We start from the raw sequence: 19410 nt of genomic DNA on the forward strand, positions 1-19410 counted from the left end.
GGAGCAGAGGACACGGCCAGCCTTCATGTCAGTCTGCTGAGCAAACGCAGCGGTCCTCCCTATTCCCTCGCCATGCAAACCAGATCTGGGGTCTCCCTCCTGCCTGTTGTGGCTCTGGCTGTGCGTTGGCTTCTGCCTACCTTCCCAGCAATCTAGAGAGCCCCAGGCTGCTGTTGCTTCTCCCAGGTCCCGGCGCTTGCTCAGTCCCTTTCCAGCCATCCAGTTGGTGTTCAGGCTAGGGAACCCTGACAGTCTCGGGTCTAATCCCTTCCCTGCAAGAGGCCACCCATCTCTCATGGACACCCCCCTCCCCCATAGCGTCTTGTTGCTTCTCCCACCAAAAAACCCAGTCACCTTCCTGCCCTTGTAGAGATTGATGGTAACTACTCTCTCTGCCATGGACCTGCTGGTCTCTTACTCCCTTCTCTATGTTGGTCTGGCTCTCCTGTGTTCACACTGCTGGGCTATTTTCTTTGTACAGTAGCTTCTCTCCCAGAGTGATTCTCTGATTGTCCCTACCTGGAGGACTTCCACACTACATCCAGCCTACCCATGGCTTTAGCTTCCCTTCTCCTCAGGGTGCCCCCCCCCCCCCATGAACACAACAGCTTTCCCCTCTCTTGTGGGATTCCTCATGGCTGCTTTCCCCTCTCTTCCTTTGGTTCTTCTAGCCCCTCTTGAGCTCTGTGGCCTCTCTTCACTGGCCAGTTTGTGCAGCAGCCCTCAGATGTGCCCCACAATAGTCAGTTCTTAGAGTAGTAGCAGAGGGGTCCTCCAGAAGCAGTCATTTGTGCCTTTGCTGCTGTCCGCCACCCGTGCAAGCCCCTTTGTTCTAATAGTACCCAATGCCTGGTCTGGTGAGAGGTGAGAGGTGACCTGTGCTAGATTTCCCCTTGAGCTGCACCCGGAGGATCTGCTAGATCCTCTCAGCCTGTGGTTCCAGCCCCTGCCAAGTTCTCTGGAAGCCCGTTTTCAGAGCTGCTGCTCAGGATAATCCAGGCTGACTTTCCTGGACAGCTGTGCCCAAGTCAGGGAGAGTCTACCTGGGGTATATTGCCACAGTGCCTGGCGCTTGGTGGGTGCCCAACATAAGCCTGAAATTGGTCTGTGTGGTCATCAGGGTGAGACTAGGTGATTCTCTAGGAGACCACTAGCTTCCCACCTGGCTCTCCTCTGCTTAGGTCACCCTTCCCCCCATTTCTTTCCAGCAGATCTGTGTAGGCAATGTTTCATGGGAATCTTACAAATTATACACATGTATCTTTCAGAGAGTAAATGAGTTCCACAAGATTAAGAAGAACAGTAATCCCTAGAGCCTCTCTTTTCTTTCAGAGCCAGCTACTTGTAATTCATATAATAGATTCTTTTGATATTATCTTTTCCTAAGTAACATGTTGTATTACTACTTTTTTAAAGCATCATTTACTGACTTGTAAGATGAGATTCAGAGTTTCCTTACACGAATGTGTGTTGTCTCAGAGGCACACATATACCATACACAGGCATGTGTACACATGCAGAACATCTGTATGCATTTATTTGTAACACATACACACAACATACGCAGGCCCACGTGTGTGTGCGTGTGCACACACACATTGTTCCTATCTACTTATGACTTGTTTTCCTTGGAGTTCACGATGACCTTCATGTGCTTTGTGTTTTGTCCTCCTCAGGGACTTCACCGGAATCGCTTTTCCATACTCTGTCTTAGGCTCCTTCATGCCACTGAAGTCTCTCCTAATTGGTAAGTGCTCATTTTGCCCAGGTCCACCTTTAGCGCTGGCTCCCTTTGCCTTTTCTTTGGTTTTAGTAGTCAGTCTGAGCCAACTTCCTTAAATCATTGCCAACTTTGATGGAACACAACGTTAGGCATCGGTGGGCTGAAAGGTCTTATTGCATGGGCTCGTTCCTCTGGGGTTCATGGGGCTGGGCACTGGGGTCTGTCTGTCAAGTCATCCCACCTCTCTGCCTGTTTCTACCCCTGCCAAGTCAAGGCGACTCTCCCTGCCCACCCACAAGGCATGAAACTCCAGAGAGAGCTTTTACACAGTGGTGTGTAAATGCTGGCTGTTTCCTACCAAGCACAGGAAAGCTCCTCTGTTCTCACTGAGGGGTTTTGTTTGGGAAAACAGTCATTTCCCATAAAAATGCTCTGTGTTAACAGTAATAGGTTTATCACTGTTACTTTGAATAAACAAACTGTTCAAAACCAGTCTCTACTCATAATTTCTAATGGAGCAAACACTGTAGATATAATCCACATCAACGAAAGCTCTCCAGGGCCTCTGATACTCTGCAGTTTCCTGGGGGCCTGAAACCAAAGTTTGGAGCTCCCACTGCTTGCCTGCCCTGCGGGCCAGAGCCACAGACACGCAGCCCATCCACCTTCCTGCTGGGGCTCTGTGCTGGAGGCTGTTGAATCCGTGCTGTAGGGTCTTTAGCATCGAGGCTGGCCTGGCTGGCAGGCCCTGTGAGCCATGGCACTGGGGACTAGGAAGAGTGTAGAAGGTCCACGGGATGCGTAGGACAGGGAACCGCGCCTCTTGAGTGTGGCTTTGGCAGTGTCTGGGCTGGAAACCTCCTTGTTTTCCAGGTCCATATACTACTTTCTAGGAAGAGCAGGGAGGATGCTGTCCTCATCCCCCACCTCTCCCGCCTTGCCCCCTCCCTCCCCTACCCCATGGCTTGGTGACAGAAGTTTTGGGAGGCAGGATTCTGTCCCTCTCCCCACTGAGGTTTAGAGACATGCTAGGAGTTACACTGTGACCGTTTACTCTCAGTCCGTCTTGTTCTGAGCACCTAATGTGTGTCCTTAATATTAACCTAAGGGGTAGGCAGGTCCTTTTCTTTTGGTCTTACCTGTAAGGTGAGACCCAAGCAGACATAGCAGCTCATGCAGGCTTCCTAGGTAACACATGGTGGGGGTGGAGGCCTGGCTCGTTTGGTGGAACGATAGCCGATAAGCGAAAGTGCCAGATACTGAGTTTGGGTCCTGGTCTTGGACCTAAACAAGAAAAAAAAGAATAGAAGAGCGACAGCCGGTGGACTGCATCAAGCAGCCTGGCCCCAGCCCTGCCACCATTAGGTGTGGTTCAGGAAGACGAAACTCCAGGCAGCTGGTTGGCAGGTAGTGGAAGCTCCTGGTACAGCATGCTGTGCAGTGGGTACCCAAGGGGCTCCTGGAGCCCTGGGGCTCCAGCCAGGGCTTCCGTGGGCTTTAAAAGACATGCAGGGCCCTCTCCTTGGGTTCCTGCAGGGAATCGTGGGACATGCCTTCCTCATAGGCATTTGCCCTGTCTCTAAGCAGGGACTACCTAGAAAGAGCTTGGTCACTGTCTTGGGGCTACCGAGAAATGGCGGGTGGCCTTAGGAATGGCGCAGTAGAGCCACACACGTGGGGCTGGGATGGGCTCAGGCCCCGTGTACCCTGGATCTGAGGTTTATCTTCCTCTTTTCCCTGTTCCAGTTTTCATGTTTCTTCCAGCTCTGCGAGGAGCCTGCTCACCCTAATAAGAAGATGTCTTATGGCTCTGTTGCCAGTGGAGGCGGCTTGGGGAGCCATGGCCCTTTTGGGACCCCCTCAAGGCAAGGCTGTCATCCCCTAGGTAATAGTATTGCCGGCTTGTTTGTGCGGGCTCCTGGCCGGGGTTGGTGGATGGCATTGGGCAGTCTCTGAGTGTCGTGCTCCTCCAAGGAGTGGTACCTGTGAGCAGCGCCACGGTGGCTGGCTGCCGAGCTTGAGTTGGGAACGATTCAGGCACTACGAAGGGAGGGGTGGCACTGGCGCTTTGGGGGCATGGCTGAGTGACGGGTGGTCTTGACTGGTCTTCCTGACAGTGCTGCACAACAGGTGGTGCCTTGCACAGTACACAGAACGGGAGCCGCACCCCTCAGCTCTGCAGGGCACGCAGCAGTGCAGAGCTGGGGTCCTCTTCTAGATGTTTCTGTGCTGTGCTCCGCCGGCCTCTGTGCCCTCTCCACCACAGGCTGGATCTTCTTCGGGCCTCACGACCTTTACCCCCTGGCTTCCCTGAGCCATCACCTTGAACTGTGGCCTGGTCTGGAAGGACACCTGCTCCTGCAGGCGCTTCCAAGGCCATGTCTTAGCTGCAGTTTCCTCTGGCCTGGCCTTGGTCAGGGCAGGCTCTGTGAGGGGAAGGGATTGAGTTTAATCTCCATGGGTTCTCTACTCCTCCCTGCCCCGGGCTGGCCTCGGTCTCAGTCTAGCGCTGGTGCTGGCCACCAGCCTGGTTCCAGTGAGCTTGGGGCTCCAGGCTTGAATACTCCTGGGGCCGGACACACTTCCTTGCAGGTCCTCTGTGTTCTTGGCAAGTGCCGAGTTCCCCAGGCTGCACCGAGGCTTCCAGGCCGCCTCTGCCCTGCTCCTGTCTAGCAAAGCCGGGCTGGTATCTGTTTCCCCCATCAGTGCTGGCACATGATCAGAAGGTGGACATGGGGCTGTGTGATCATGAAACTGTCATCCCATGCCCCCTCCCCACATTGCTGCGATCAGTTTCAGCGCTTAGTCTAGACACTGCCTACCCCAGTCCTCCCTTCCCAGGAGAACGCTGGCGGCTTGGGCCCCTCCCATCCTGGCCGCCTCGTCTCCTGCTGGCGTCTGCTGAATGCCAGGCATCCTAGGTGAATCATAGTGTGTCACTGGGAGGAAGCAGGTGAGTCTGTGCCTTATGGGCCCTGTTTCTGAGATTTCTGAGATTGTCTCACATGGACGAGAACCGCAGGAGGAGGCAGCCTCAGCTGACGGTGGGAAGGAGGCTAGTGCAGGAGAGTCAGGGGAAGATAAGCAGGGCCAGAGAGGGGACAACCAAGGATCTACCTGGTGGGCAGGCAGCGGGGCCAGCCTCCTGCCACGTGCCTCCTTCCCCACGACCAGACGGGGCCGAAGCAGGCACAGGGCGAGCTGCTTTGTTGACGTTAGGTTATAGTGTGTTCTCTGTGAGGTGGAGTGGGTACCAAGTTGTGCCTGTGCTGTCCATGGGCTGTCCATGACACATTCCTACGTCACAGTTTAAAGATGGGGGCCACTGATGCCTTGTCACCCACCTTTTCCCAGGTTGTTTGTTGCCTTCCTTACGGGCTCTGAATAGTGTATCAATCAATTCTGCTTGTCTTAGTTTTACTGTAGTGTGTTTATATCCTAAAATGGTGCCTTGCTGAGTTTGGCATGGTTTTGGACTTTATATAACCAAGAGGCTATTGTATTCTTCTGTGACCTGCTCCTGTGCTGTGCATTTGTTCCAGAGAGGATAGGCGTGGCCCATAGCTCAGTGGGCCTACCATGGCTTCTCTGCTTGCCCCCCCACCCCGTTCTTTCTCTTCCTCCTCCTGTCCCCCCTCCCTCTTCCCTTTTCTTTCTCTTCTCCTTCCTTCTCCCCTCCTATCCCACACTCCTCTTGCTCCCTTTCTTTCTCCTCCTTCCTTCTCTTCTTCCACTTTTCCACTTCCCCTTTTTCCTTTGCTTCAACTCCCCTCCTCCCACTCCCAGTCTTGTCCTTCTCTTCTACACCCCTCCTCTTTGCTTTTACTCTTCCATTTTTTTCATATTCCTTCTCCTCTCTGTGTTGTCACCACTCTCTCTGCCTGCCTGACTCTTCTCCATCAAATATTGTATCAAATGGTGTCAGACTGCTGGCCTGGCCAAGTCAAGATCTGTGTAAGGTCCACCCCCAGGAGGGCTCCATTCAGATGCCCCCATACCTGTTTAAGTCTGCGCCCAGTACCTGAGTTACCTGGGTAACTGGCACACCTAGTGGCAGTGACCTCCTCCTCCTCTGAGGTCACATCTGCCTGGCTATGTCTCCCACCTTTCCCTATATAATCCCACTCAACACTGTCCCTGCTCTCTTTCCTTTTCTCTCTTACTCCCTTTCTTTTTATCTTCTTCCTTCTCCTCTGTCTCCCTTTACCTCCCTCTTGTGTGGTCTGGCAGTTTGCTTTCCCCCCAATAAACTCTTCTCTGCCTAAACCATGTGGTGGGTTTCCTTTCTGGCGAACCTTACAATCTGCCTAGTGGGTATGTACCAATCTCTGGCGTGTATCTCTATTGCCCTGGTGACAGTGGAATTGATTATCTTTTTGCAAGTCAGTTGGGCATTTGGGTCTTCCTCTTGGTTGATGCTTAGATTGCTCTTTTCCCTTGGGTTTGCTTTGTGCTGTAGTGGTTTCCTCTGTATTCTGAGAAGGGAAGCCCTGCTGGGTCCCTGTCATCTCAGGGCCTATTAGCGAGTGGAAGTCCCACTTAGGGTGCCCTGTGCCTATTCAGGAGTTCCAGTAGGGTTAGCTCTTTCTTGCTCAGGCTACAAGTCCTATCACAAGAACAATGATAGTACTCTTTGAGTAGCTTTTCATAAGTCTGTAATCACCTGGGATTGATTTCTGTGGATGGCGTGATGGTGGTGGGGACTCTGCTGTCATCTTTCTGAATTGATAGCCATTCTCAGGACTATCTGTCCTGTAGACCTGCAGTGTGGCTGTGTGTGTGTGTGTGTGTGTGTGTGTGTGTGACAGAGAGAGAGAAAGAGAGAGAGAGAGAGAGAGATGAGAGATGAGAGATGAGAGCAAGGTTCCCCTGGCGCAACAGTCTGTATCTAAATTTATAACCTTATTGGAAGCCTGAGAGTTTTCAGGGATAGTTGTACCCCTTGTTTTTCTACAGAAGCCTCTTAGGTATTTTTAGCTCCTTGTGATTGCATGTAAAGTTTAGAACTGCCTTGTCAAACCATTGAAGTTTTGATTGGAGTTCTTTTGTGTCCTCTGGATTACTGTGGGGAGAATTAGCGTCTTTATCTTTCTGTCTACCAGACCATGAGCACGTTATGTCTTTGTATTTTCTGGCTCTTCTTTCATACCTTCCAATAAAGTCTTACACTTTTTTCCATAAAGATCTACTCACCTTTTCTTAAGTTTGTTTTGACAGAGTAAAAACCTACTTTTCTTTTAGTATGAGTGGTTCCATTCTTCACATTACAGTGTTTCCAATGCTTGTTGCTGTGCACAGTTATTTTTTTGAAAAGTGAACACAGTTATTTTTTGAAAAGTGAACTCTAGAGATTTACTTTTTAATATATTTTGTTTTTTAACTTTATGAATATAGGAACTTAAAAATGTATGCTTGAGGGCTGGAAATTTGGCCTAGTGGTAGAGTGCTTGCCTTGTATATATGAAGCCCTGGCTTTGATTCCTCAGCACCACATATATAGAAATGGCCAGAAGTGGCGCTGTGGCTCAAGTGGTAGAGTGCTAGCCTTGAGCAAAAAGAAGCCAGGGACAGTGCTCAGGCCCTGAGTTCAAGCCCCAGGACTGGCCAAACAAAACAAAACACAACAACAAAAAAACCCTATGCTTGAAGAAACACAGGGTAATATGGTGACCTTCAATATATCCCCTATGTCATCTCTTGCTGCTCTCTGGGTGTGGCCAGCTGAGTCTCTTCTGTCCCTTCCTGCTCTCCTTCTGTGGTGACATTGAGTCATCTCACCTGCAGAGGTCTCTGCGACTCTGTGATGTGGACTCCTCCTTTCCATGGACTGGTAGCTATCCAGTGTCACACTGGAGGATTCTACTGCTTGTGGCCAGGCCTGGAGGGAGAGCACACTCCACAAAATCCCAAGTATGGTTTCCTCTTCTTCTATTGTTTTCTCACTGCTTTGGTAAAAATCTTAAATAAATTGGGGTGGGCTTCTGTAGTCCTTGACTCTTTCTGAGTTTTGCTGTGAAACTGGTTTTGCTTACAGAGAGATTTGTGACTTTCACTGGTTTTGTTTACAGAGAGATTTCTGACTTTCATTAAATTTTCTTACATGTAAAAAGCTATTCAAGTTGTTTTCCTCCTTAGGTCAGTTTTATAAAGTGGCGTTTTTCTGAAACTATGTCTATTTCAGATATTTCAATTTATTGAAGTAAAATCATATATATCGTGTCTCCTTGCCTCTATTTGTTGGGCAGCACTGGATGTAGACTTTGGGGCATCCTGTTGTGGCCCTGAATGCTGTAAGCATCCTGCAGAATTCCCCTGGAAGGTGGGAACACATAGATTCACACCCCAGCTGAAGCATAGAGGCTCAGTGAGTCGTTGCATGGTAAGCCACCAGTGTGCCAAGGTAGCCAGGGCTCCCAGAGGGTCAGTGGTCAGCATGGTTGCTTTTATTATGTGGCAGGAGCAAAATTTTGTCCCCTTTTCTCCTCATTCTGGGTACTTATACCTTCCTATTTTCATCATTATGGTCAGTATTGACATGGATGTGGCAGTTTTACACATCTCTTAACTTCTGACTCTCTTGATCTTTCTGGTATATATTCGTTTTAAACTTTGGTTCATTTCTGCTTATATTTTCAATATTTTCCTCTGCCTGTGATGCCTTTTTATTGTTTCTGACTCTTAGGTCAGAGGCTTAGCTCATTCATATTCAATATTTTTTTATTTTGTGGTAAAAACATTTAAAATGATACATTTTCAAAGAATCACTGCTTTAGCTAAGTGTTATAGATTTTGTTTTGTTTTTCTGTCGGTCATGGGGCTTGAATACAGGGGCTGGGCACTGTCCCTAAGCTCTTTTGCTCAAGAATAGAGCTCTGCCACTCTGAACCACAGATCCACTTCCAGTGTTATAGATTTTAAAACATGTAGTACTTTTAAATTTATGTTCAGTACTAAATGTTGTCTAGTTTTCCTTATTTCTTTGGCTAAGGAATTACTTTCTTTAAATGTGGATTTCTTTATTTCCAAACATGTATTATCTTAATGTTTTCTAGAGAAAGTAATTACATTTCTGCCAGGAGCAGATTGGTGTTGTCCAGAGTGGTTAGGAAGTTTCAAGAAGGGATTTTTCAATGATACTGGGTGGGATTCAGTTAACCTTCTTTATGCTCCCTTCTGTCCTGGGACGGCCTTTGGGTTGAAGGTAACTATGGGCACAGTCCTGGAGGCTACAGCGGGTGGGAAAGACCTTCTAGGCAGGACAATAGGGAGGACTAGATGCCCTCAGGAGTAAGAGCAGTTGGGTTTGCCCAGTCCCTGACTAGTACCAAATTCCTGCCAGCCAACAGATAATAATGCAGCACCTTAGGGCCCTGAATGCCCCATAGATAATGGCAGTAAAAAAGCCAACTGAAAAATTGTTATCACTGGGAGAACTCAAACAGAAAGGAATGCTCCTTATCTCTATTAAAACGGGCTAGCCAGAATTAATATCATGAAAATGACCATACTGCCCAAAGTAATCTATAAATTCAGTACAGTACCATCAAAATCCCAAAGGCATTCTTCACAGAAGTAGAAAAAAAAATCCTAAAATTCATATGAAGCACAAAAGGTTTTAAGTAACCAAAGCAATCTTGAGCAAAAAGACAGCAATGCTGGAGGTACCCAAATTCTGGGCTTCAAATTATATTATACAGTCGTAGTAACAATGGCAGCTTAGTACCAGCAGAGCAACAGACATAAAGATCAAAGGACACTTTCAAAGACCCAGAAATAAATCCATGTAACTACAGCCATCTGATTTTGACAAAGAAGCCCCAAATTAATCTATTTATTTATCTGTCTTTGGAACAAAGATAGCTTCTTTAACAAATTGTGCTAAGCAAATTGGATATCCACATGCAGAAGACTGAAACTAGATCCCTATCTCTCATCATGTACTAATATAATTCAAAGTGGATTAAGGATCTTAATGTAAAACTTGAAGCTACTATAAGAAAGAATAGGGGAAAATACTAGAACTTACTAGCATAGGCAGTAAATTCCTAAATAGAACTCCAACCACCGGAAGAGTGAGGATTGACAATGGGATCCCATCAAAACACAAAGCTTCTGCACAAAGGATGTAGTCACCAGGCTGAAGAGACAGATGCAGAGTGGGGGAAGATCTTGGCCAGCTCTATGTCTTATGAGAGACCAATAACTAGAATACACTGGGAGTTCAGACAACTCCCAACAGACACTTCTAGAAAGAAGTACAAGGAGCAAATAAACACCTGAAGAAATACTCAACATCCCTGACCACAGAGGCATTGCAGATCAGAACAACACTGAGATTTCATCTCACTGTCATAAAAATGGCCACCATCAGGATAACTCATAAAGCTGGGCACTGGTGGCTTACACCTGTAATCCTAACTACTTAGAAGGCTGAGGTCTGAGCATCATGGTTCAAAGCCAACCCAGGCAGGAAAGTCTGTGAGACTTACTTTATTTCCTCTAAGCTATTCAGAAAAAGCCAGAAGTGGAGCTGTGGCCTGAGTAGTAGGGTGCTAGCCTTGGGCAAAAAGGAGCTCAGGGCCAGTGCCTAAGCCCAGAGGTCAAACCCTAGGACCAGCAAAACAAAACAAAAATACCCAACAATAAATGCAGGTGAGGATGTGGGATATTCCCACCATTGGTGGACATTAGTGCAACCACTATGGAAATCTGTATGGTGCTTCCCCAGAAGACTATTAGAACTACCCTACAATCTAGTGATACCACTCATAGGGGTTTATCCAAAAGAATGTAAGCAAGGATACAATAGAAACACATGAAAATTCATGTTTATTGTAATACTATTACAATCGCTGGGCAATGGAAACAGCCCAGCTGACCTACAACTGATGAAAGGATCAAGAAGACTATACACAAAAAGGAATATTATTTGGCCATAAAGAAGAATGAAATTTGTAAGGGTTGTCAAAAGGAAACTCCCGAGAGAGAGAGAGAGAGAGAGACAGAGACAGAGACAGAGACAGAGAGGCACCAAACTGCTGCTTCCTGTACAAGATGGAGGCATGCAGGGCAAGAGAGCTTAATGGCAGGGGGAGAAATTATAAGGGGGAGGCACAGGGAAGGGGTGTGACACACCACAGCTGATGCAGAGGTGACTTCAGAGTGTGGGGAAATCAGCCTGAGAGACCTCCCATTGCCCCTCAGCATGCCAGTGGCCTAGGGCACAGGTGCCGGGTGGGGACTTCTAGGGTGCACAGGGAGAAAACCAAGAGAAGGAGGCCACTTCTCCCGGGTGGACCTATCAAATTGTGATATTTGGAGGCAAAGGGGTGGATTTGGAAACCATCATCTTAAGTAAGAAACACATATGGTCAAGCTGACGTAAGTGTGCTATGTGCACGTGTGGTATGGGATGCCGTGGCAAAGCCCCATTGGACGATTGCACTTCAACCCAAACGAATATGAGCCAAGTGAATTGTGTCCTGGGAGGGAGGGAGGCACATGGAGAGGGTAAAGGAGGATCGGTACGACCAACTACTCCATCTATGTCTGTGAAGACAGGAAAGTGAAACTTGTTGGAATGCATTTGGGAATGGGAAGAGGGCAGAGGGCACAGTGGTGGAAAGGATGTGTTTGATCAGCACACGTTGTGTGCATAAATGGACTTACCAACCCAGGTCTGTGAACCGAGATGCTGAGGTGGTCAGCCTCGGTGGCAGTCGGAGAACGGGTACGCCGCTGGCCTGGGGAGTGGCAGGGGCTGCTGGGGAAGGCTGGGCTTCCCTCCCAGTTCTGAGCAGCCAGCGGCAGCGGCCCACCGTGTCCCTCCTGCTGCCTCGTCTCAGGCCCTGTGTTAGGAAACAGATGTGCCGGGCTTCGCTCTACCCCTCCCCATCCACGTGGGGAGAGGTCCTGGGCTTATCTGTCTCTTCCGTGTGGGATCCATACTTGCTCTCTCACGTTCCCTCCGGCTGGTAGGGATTAGACGCGGAAGCGGGGTCCCGGGTTAGCCTCGGTTAGCGTGTGGTTGCGAGACCCCATGCCCGCCAGCCCAAGGAAAGACACGAGTGCACGGTGGTCTCGGAGACAGCCTCTAGGATGTCTGATTTATTCAAATGAGGAGCCACAGAAATACCCCCAAAGGCGGGCATAGGAGAGGGACTACAGGTTGGCCACGAGGGCTGTCCATCAAGTGATGTCAGGGGACTTCCTTTGTGGGCGGAGGCCCAGCCCCCCAAGGACTGGGTTCTGGGGTCCCTGGCCATCAGACACGTGCTCGCCCCAGGGGCTGGGGGCTTCTCTTCCTGTTAAAGGCAGAAGGGGAGGGGACAGGCTAAAACCAGATGTGGCCTCTTAAAGGCACAGCTGTCCCCAACAAGACGTGGGAGGAGCCGTCGTCCCGATGACTGGAGGAGGCTGTGATTCAGAAGTACCGCAAGGTCCAGCTTCAGGGGTGCAGTGAGGCGATGGCTTGTGTGCAGTCTGATGGACATGTGTTAAACCCCACTGCAGAAGTTCCTGAGCTGTACAGGTCACAGTCAAGGATAAATACTGCAAAGGACAGAGGCCATGTATGTAGCACGTCACCACCCCAGAGTTAGTACTTAGCAGGATGTCTTAGCTGCAGATAGCCTTTATTTCATTTACAATTATCTCCAATTTATGTTATTTTAATAAAAAAAAAACCTCAACCCAACAGATGTCCCCCACAGAAGTGGAAAGTTGGTGTGACTCTGGTGGGCAGAGTAGTCAGCCCTTCCCAGGTTTCTGAAGGATCAAGTCGGGTCCTGTGGGGGCTGTGGTAGGGCCTGGGCTTTAGGGGTTGAGTGTGGGCAGCGTGTCATTGGTCCGTGGTTGCCGGCTAGGCCTGTGCACCTTTAGAGTCTGAACAGAATTCTGTGGTACCCTATGCCTAAGCAGCTGATTATCCTGGTCACCAAGTCCCTGAACCTTCTCTTTACATAATGGTGGGCAGTAAGTTCTGAGTGGGGTCGTATACCTGTGGAGTGTGTCTCCTTGTGGAGGTGGCTTTGAGAAAGCCCCGTTCCTAGGCTCTGTGAGGTGGGTGGGGGAGACAGTCCCTGGCCTGGAGTCTGGGCCAGAACCTTGCTCTCGGGCCAGGTCTGCATGGCGGTCCACCCCTCACAAGCAGTGGAGCCAGTGTACTCTGTTCTGTCTCTGAAATCATTCGCTGCTGTCATGGTTCTGTGAGCACTCCACTCCCAGAGTGGCTGCGCGTGCCTTTCCTTCCCGCCGCCTCCTCTCGCTCCCCTTCCTGGATGGCCTCCCTGCAGCAGGTGCCAGAGGACATAGGGGTCTTTTTCCAGGACAGCCAGCCAGTGCATAGGGCTCCCCAGGTGCGTGAGACCAGGTTCCCGGCAGTGCTTGTGGCAGGACGGGAGGCTCGGCCTGTGTGCTCTCTCACGCCTGAGGGGAGCTTGGAGAAGCCGCTCCTCTTCACTGGCTGCAGAACCCGGGCTGAACGGAGTGTTCCCCCACTCTCCTTCTCTTGGGAGACAAGGGCTTGGGATCTGCACAGGGGCCTTTCCCAAGAGCTACTGCTCAGCATGGAGATGGCCCGTGTGGCTACAACCGCCTGGAAATTTCAGGAACCCACTGGTGAGGTCAGAAAGGGCCATCTGTCTAGGCGGTGGACATCGGGTCCGGCTCCTCAGGAAGCGCGTGGCATGTCCCCACAGAGTGGGTGTAGGCAGGCAGACGGGGACCCCATTCAGTGGCCTGGCCTGGCCCATCCTGGCCCACCATTGGCTCTGGTGGACTGAGAGGCACATCTTGATGCTGGAGGTGGCAACTGTTTTATAAGATGCATCCTAGGGTCCGTACGTGTCAATGAAGGTGTCCATCAGTGTCTTTGGAGCAACAAAATTATCAGAGCAAATTAAGCCATATTCTCTGTGGGTCCCAAGCTTGTGCTTGGTGTGCTGTGTACTGGGTGGCAGGAGCCGCAGACTTCTGACACAGTCACAGGCAGAGCTCATATGTATGGAGAGACTGGTCAGTACTTGTGATGTTCTGGCGTTCACACCAAAGCACTTGTTAGGTGGAAGGTCACGGAAGCCCTGCCTGCCCTCTGCCCAAGCACGGGTGGGGAGGCCAAGGCCATCTCCCATCGGGTCTGAGAGGCTCTGCGGTTGACAGGCAGGTGTATGTGGGGCTGCGGCCGGCTGGCTGGCAGGGCTCTTCCCAGCCAAGGGCTGTGCTAGGAGTCAGCCCTGGCCTGGCTGTCCTCAGGTGGGTATGAAAGGCAGATGGCCCACTGGGGGTGGGGCACCAGTGCCTCAGAATACAGGGCCTTGATTGGTGTCAGCCAGGTCCAGCCGGGGGGCTTGGGTCTCTGCACATCCATTGGGGAGGCGTGCGGGCTGGGACCGGCAACTGTGGGGCTTCAGAGAGCCTAAACACTTCCCTTTTGCTGCCTTTCCAGGGCCTGGCGTTTCTCCCGGAGGTCGTCAGATGCTTGAGCCCACCCCACCGCCCGCCACTAGCACTCATGGCGGCAAGTCAGGATCCAGCACCCCCCGGGCTAAGAAGAGGAAGCCCAACCTGTGCCCGCGGGAGACAGAGGTGCTGGTATCCAAGGTCAGTAAGCACCTCCCGCTGCTGTTTGGCACAGGGCTGCTCCAGGCTGAGCCCACTCCCGTGTGGAGTCGCCGCCTGCGGGCAGTAAGTGCCCTAGGCTACTGCCGCGAGATGTGGTGGACCTGAAGCACAAGTGGCGGGACCCGTGTGCGGTGGTGCAGCGTAAGCTGGGCGACCTCCCGAAGACCGGCCCCGGCCCCGCCTCCAACGAGCCACCACACCTGTGGAGCAGGCAGTGGCCCAGACCTCGTCCTGCCAGGCCCTGCCTCCAGAGGGCCACGGCCTCCCGCTGCCCAGAGGTGAGTTCCTTGCCCGCCAGGCCGTCACTGTTGTGCCAGGGAGGTGGCCGCCTGGGCCATCCTGTGGCAGCTTCTCTCCTCATGTTCCTCGTCTTCCTCACCAGTCACCACCGGCATGCACCCTCTTGTTCCTTCAGTTTATGCTTCACTCACTCACTTGTCTGCCCATCTGCTCACACGTGTAGGCATTCTGAAGTAAGAGAGCCCCCGCCCCTCCTGCGTTGCCCCCAAAGCTGAGCTAAGCTGGGGAGGTGGCTCCCTTCTTAGAGTTGCGCAGGCCCTTGGACCACACCATTTGCGTGGTTTGAGGCACGTGTGCGCTGTCAGCCCAGTGTGGAGCTATGGATTCCTCACACTGCTTGCTCACATCACACCAACCCCAGTGCTGCTGTCTTCCTGCCCTGCCCTCTCCCTATCCATAAGAAGTGCTCATTGAGTCTGGGAACGTGGCTTAGTGGTAGAGTGCTTGCCTAGCATGCATGAGGCCCTGGGTTCCATTCCTCAGAACCACATACACAAAAATAATAATAATGAAATTATTTAAAGAATAAAAGTGCTCATTGAGACTTGCTGAATTGGTTTTATGACCTGGCTTCAGAGCTGTGGTATAAAGCATACTGTTTTCAGACTGGTTTTACTTATTTTTTTTTCAAGAGATGGGAGTCTTGCTTTTCTAATCTCTCAACTGCCGGGCTCGAGTGGTCTTCCTACTTCTACCTCCCAGGGAGCTGGGACTAGAGGTGTGGACCACTGCACCTGGCCCTGCAGCTGGCTTTTATTCTCAGCAGCGAGCTCCGTCCGGATGGGTCCAGCCCTGTGGTGCCAGGGTGGGCAGATCCACGAGGTTGGGTTACTCCAGGGCTACCCTGGGCCTTGAATGGTGCACCCTTGGGCTCAGGCAGACCCTTTCCCCCAGAAAGAACAGCTCTTTTGGTATCTGATGGGTTGAGGAAGCCTGCAGAGGTTAGCATAGGCATGGTACATGGCCCAGGAAATAAATGTGGAGCCTAGTCTCATACTGGGGAGCAGGGAAGACCCAGGTACGAGCAGGTGCAGATAAGCTGTCCCCCAAACTCCTGCTCAGATTTGCTTCACTGCGGCAACACTGGCTGTGCCTGGCAAAGGGGTGGGTAGGTGCTCAGGCCCCGGGCTTAAAGGACCGATGCACTGGGAGACTTTGAGAGGTGCAAAAGCTGGTGTCATCTGACAGCCTACTGTGCTGGAAATGAGTTGGGCAGTATTTCCTCTTGTTCTCTGAAATAATTGCTGTACAGCTAGTATTATCCTCCCTGTAAATATGCCATGTCATGCCTCCTGAGCGTAGAGCTCTCACTGTGGGAGATTTTTGAACTGTGAGTTCATTATTTTTCAGGTTATAATGCTGTTGGCAATGTCTCACTTGCGTCTCACGTGAGACGTACAGTTTTTGGTTTCTCAAGCAAGGCATTCGTTTCCTTTGAGTTCCCGAGTGCAGGGCTAGACGTTTCTCCCGGGTTCCGGGTGCCTGCCCTTGGTGTTGGTGGGGTCTGCGGTGCTGGCTCCTCTTTCATTCTGGTGTTGCTCCTTGCTTCCTCACTAGGCCAGGTTTGATTTTGTGGTTTGAGAAGTTATGTATCTCCTAGACAGAATTGGAATTTATGTAATTAATGTATTTTATTGATTTTTATTGATTCAAAGAACCAGATTTGGATTTCATTGATTTTTTTTTCCCTACTTGAAAGCAGTTGAATTGATTTCTGCTCGTCTTCATTGCTTTTTACTTTCTTCTTTCTGCTTATTTTGGGTTTAATTTGCTTTTGCTACATCATTGATTTGGGACCATTCTTCTTTTCTAATGGAAGTGTTTATTGCTATAAATTTCCCTCTACGCATTGGTTTACTTACTCAGATTTAAATATTGTGTTTTCATTTCATCCCAGTTAAACATGCTTTCTAATTTCCCTTGTGATGTCTTATTCCACTTATGGTTATTTAGAAGTGTGCTGTTTAGCTTCAAGTAATGCTATATGTTCACAGATATCTTTGTGTTATTGATCTTCAATTTAATTCTCTTGCATTCAGGGCACAGGTGCTGTATGAAGTCAGCTGTCATGACTACGTGGAGACTTGTTTTATGGCCTGCAGTGCAGAGCTGCGTGGTGTATGGGTGGGGAAGCAAGCTCAGCTCTCGAGCAGAGCTCCACACCACCATGGAGGAAGTGTTGGGTTCTTGTGGCTCCACACAGATTCTGTCCTGTGTTCTCTTACCTGTCGGAGTGGAGTGTCTGTGTCTCTCTCATGATTGGTTTGTGATTTCACCTTCATGTTCTATTAGGAACATACATGTTTAGAATTGTTTTGTTTTGCCCCATTAGCTATTCACCATGTAAATGCCTTTCTTTTATCCCTAAGCTTGTCTAGCCCCAGTCCTTTTTGCTTTGGTTGTTTTCTAGTTAGGTTCTCATATGTTTTGACTGAGGTTGGTTGTAGACCTGATCTACCTCTGCTTTACTTGTAGCTGGAATTATAAGAATGGGCCACCTTCCCTGCTTGTTCTTTGACATAGGGTCTCGGTAACTTTTTGCCCCAGCTGACCTCAAATAGGGATCTCTCCATCTTAACCTCCCAAGTAGTTGGGATTACAGGTCTGCGCCACTGTGCCCAGCTAGTGGTGGCTTTTTAAAATACCTTATCTAGACCTGATTGGACAGTCTCTGCGTTCTGGTTGGAATGGTTGATAGGAACTTTGGGAACAGTGGGAAATTCCATCACATGTGCTCCAGTAAGTACATCAGCCACTTTCCAGATGTGGCTAAAGTGCCCTGGGAATGTGTGCTAGTATAGCTGAAGAAATGAATTTACAATTCTTATTGCTTATGCATTTTAGATTGTTAGAAGCAGCCAGTGGCTCTTGGATTGGCAGCTCATGTTTATGTGTCTGCTGAAATCTGCCTTCTTGATAATTTGCTTTCTCTATCTCTCTTCCTCTTCCAGAGTAACTGAGTGTGTTGCGTAGTCATTCCATTTTGCCTCCCATTTTTGGCTTCCCAGTGATTCCTGTTTAGTTCGTAGTAGTCGCTTTAGAGGTTATAGTGTACATCTTTTAACTCTTCACAGCCTGGCTTCAAATAAAATGAAATCCTCAAGCACTTGTGTCCTGTCTGCCCTTCATGCTCCTGTCATTGTCTTTCTGGTTCGCCACCTCCCCTGGAGGCAGCACACACATTGTTATTAACCACTTATTGTTACAGGTTTTTGCTTCAATCGTCAATTGTCTGTTAAGCACAAATACATGGAAGGAAAGTGGTGTTTTGTTTTGCTTTTTGATAGTACTGTGGTTTGAACTCAGGGCCTGACACTTGCTAGACAGACATTTTGCTATTATACTTGAGCCACACCCTTAGCCTAAAAGATGTATTTCTATTTTTACCTTTTTTTTTTCCTCAAATTTTTATTATCAAACTGACGTACAGAGAGGTTACAGTATCATACGTTGGGCATTGGATACATTTCTTGTACTGTGTGTTGCCTTGTCCCTCATGCCCCCCTCCCTCCCCCCCTTTCCCTCCCCCCCCAGGTGTTCAGTTCACTTACACCAAACAGTTTTGCAAGTATTGCTTTTGTAGTTATTTCTCTTTTTTTACCCTGTGTCTCTCGAATTTGGTATTCCCTTTGAATTTCCTACTTCCAATACCAGTAAACACGGTTTCCAATATACTCAGATAAGATTACAGAGATAGTGTAGGTACAAACATAGGAAGGTGATACAAAACATCATCAATAATAGAAACTACACATACACATAGGACGTTGAAAGTAGTTACAACTGTGATATATCACTTGTTTCCATAACATGGAGTTCATTTCACTTAGCATCATCTTATGTGTTTCTAAGGGTATAGCTATTGGGCCTTGTGATGCTCTGCTATGGCTTGCCTAAACCTGTACTAATTATTCCCAATAAGGGAGGCCATAGAGTCCATGTTTCTTTGGGTCTGGGCCTTGGACTCAGGGCCTGAGCACTGTCCCTGGCTTCTTTTTGCTCAAGGCTAGCACTCTGCCGCTTGAGCCACAGCACCACCTCTGGCCATTTTCTGTATATGTGGTCTGGGGAATCGAACCCAGGGCCTCATGTATATGAGGCAGGCACTCTTGCCACTAGGCCATATCCCCAGCCCTCTATTTTTACCTTAAAAAAAAGAAATACCATTCTGGCTTTCTCCAGCTCTATTCTTAGGTCTCACTGATACTTCTAACCTGAATAACTTATTCCAGCACATCTTGTGGCACACATCTGGTTGGAACAGATTCCGCCTTTATTTGTAGAACATAAGTCTTTACTCTATTTTCGAAATGTGTCTCCACTGGGCATAGGGGCCCAAGTGGAAGCTTTTTTTTCTTCTTCCGTGCTTTACAGGTACAGCTGCTTTGGCCTCCAGCCTCCTGGCTCCTGACGGCACCCGGAGCCTCCACTGCCCTGACTGGTACAGATCTTCCTCTGCGGTGAGGATTTCTTCTTGTCAGTGGCTTTCTGCAGTCGGACTCCCCTGCGCCTTGGGTTTTGTTTGCTTTTGAAATTCTTCTTGGTGAAATTCTTAGATCTGACAGTTTGTGGCTTCTTAAAATTTGAGTGATTCTGATCATTGTTTCTTGAGATTCTTCCTGACTGAGGGTTTGCATGGGTCCTTCCCTTTTCGCTGTGGCCTAGGCCCTTGGGCATTTATTCACTGTTCTCTGTCTGATTCCTGTGTCTTCTGTTTGCGTTGAGTTCACTGGCTCTTTGTGGTAGACTGCTGTCATCTCAAGTGG

The 19410-nt window shown here is 49.5% G+C and overlaps 1 protein-coding gene across 1 annotated transcript in view; it reads left to right on the forward strand.

The window, feature by feature from the left end:
* The first annotated feature begins 1684 nt into the window (after positions 1–1684).
* Tsnare1 (t-SNARE domain containing 1) overlaps positions 1685–19410 on the forward strand; it is a 50246-nt gene continuing 32520 nt past the window's right edge. Inside the window, 6 exon segments of the mRNA XM_048359236.1 lie at positions 1685–1747; positions 3470–3608; positions 14169–14426; positions 14429–14536; positions 14539–14685; positions 19019–19104. Of these exon segments, the coding sequence (XP_048215193.1) occupies positions 3521–3608; positions 14169–14426; positions 14429–14536; positions 14539–14685; positions 19019–19104 (687 nt within the window). The 5' untranslated portion in view covers positions 1685–1747; positions 3470–3520.

This window comes from Perognathus longimembris, chromosome 12, assembly GCF_023159225.1.
Source record: "Perognathus longimembris pacificus isolate PPM17 chromosome 12, ASM2315922v1, whole genome shotgun sequence".
NCBI classification, from domain to species: domain Eukaryota; kingdom Metazoa; phylum Chordata; class Mammalia; order Rodentia; family Heteromyidae; genus Perognathus; species Perognathus longimembris.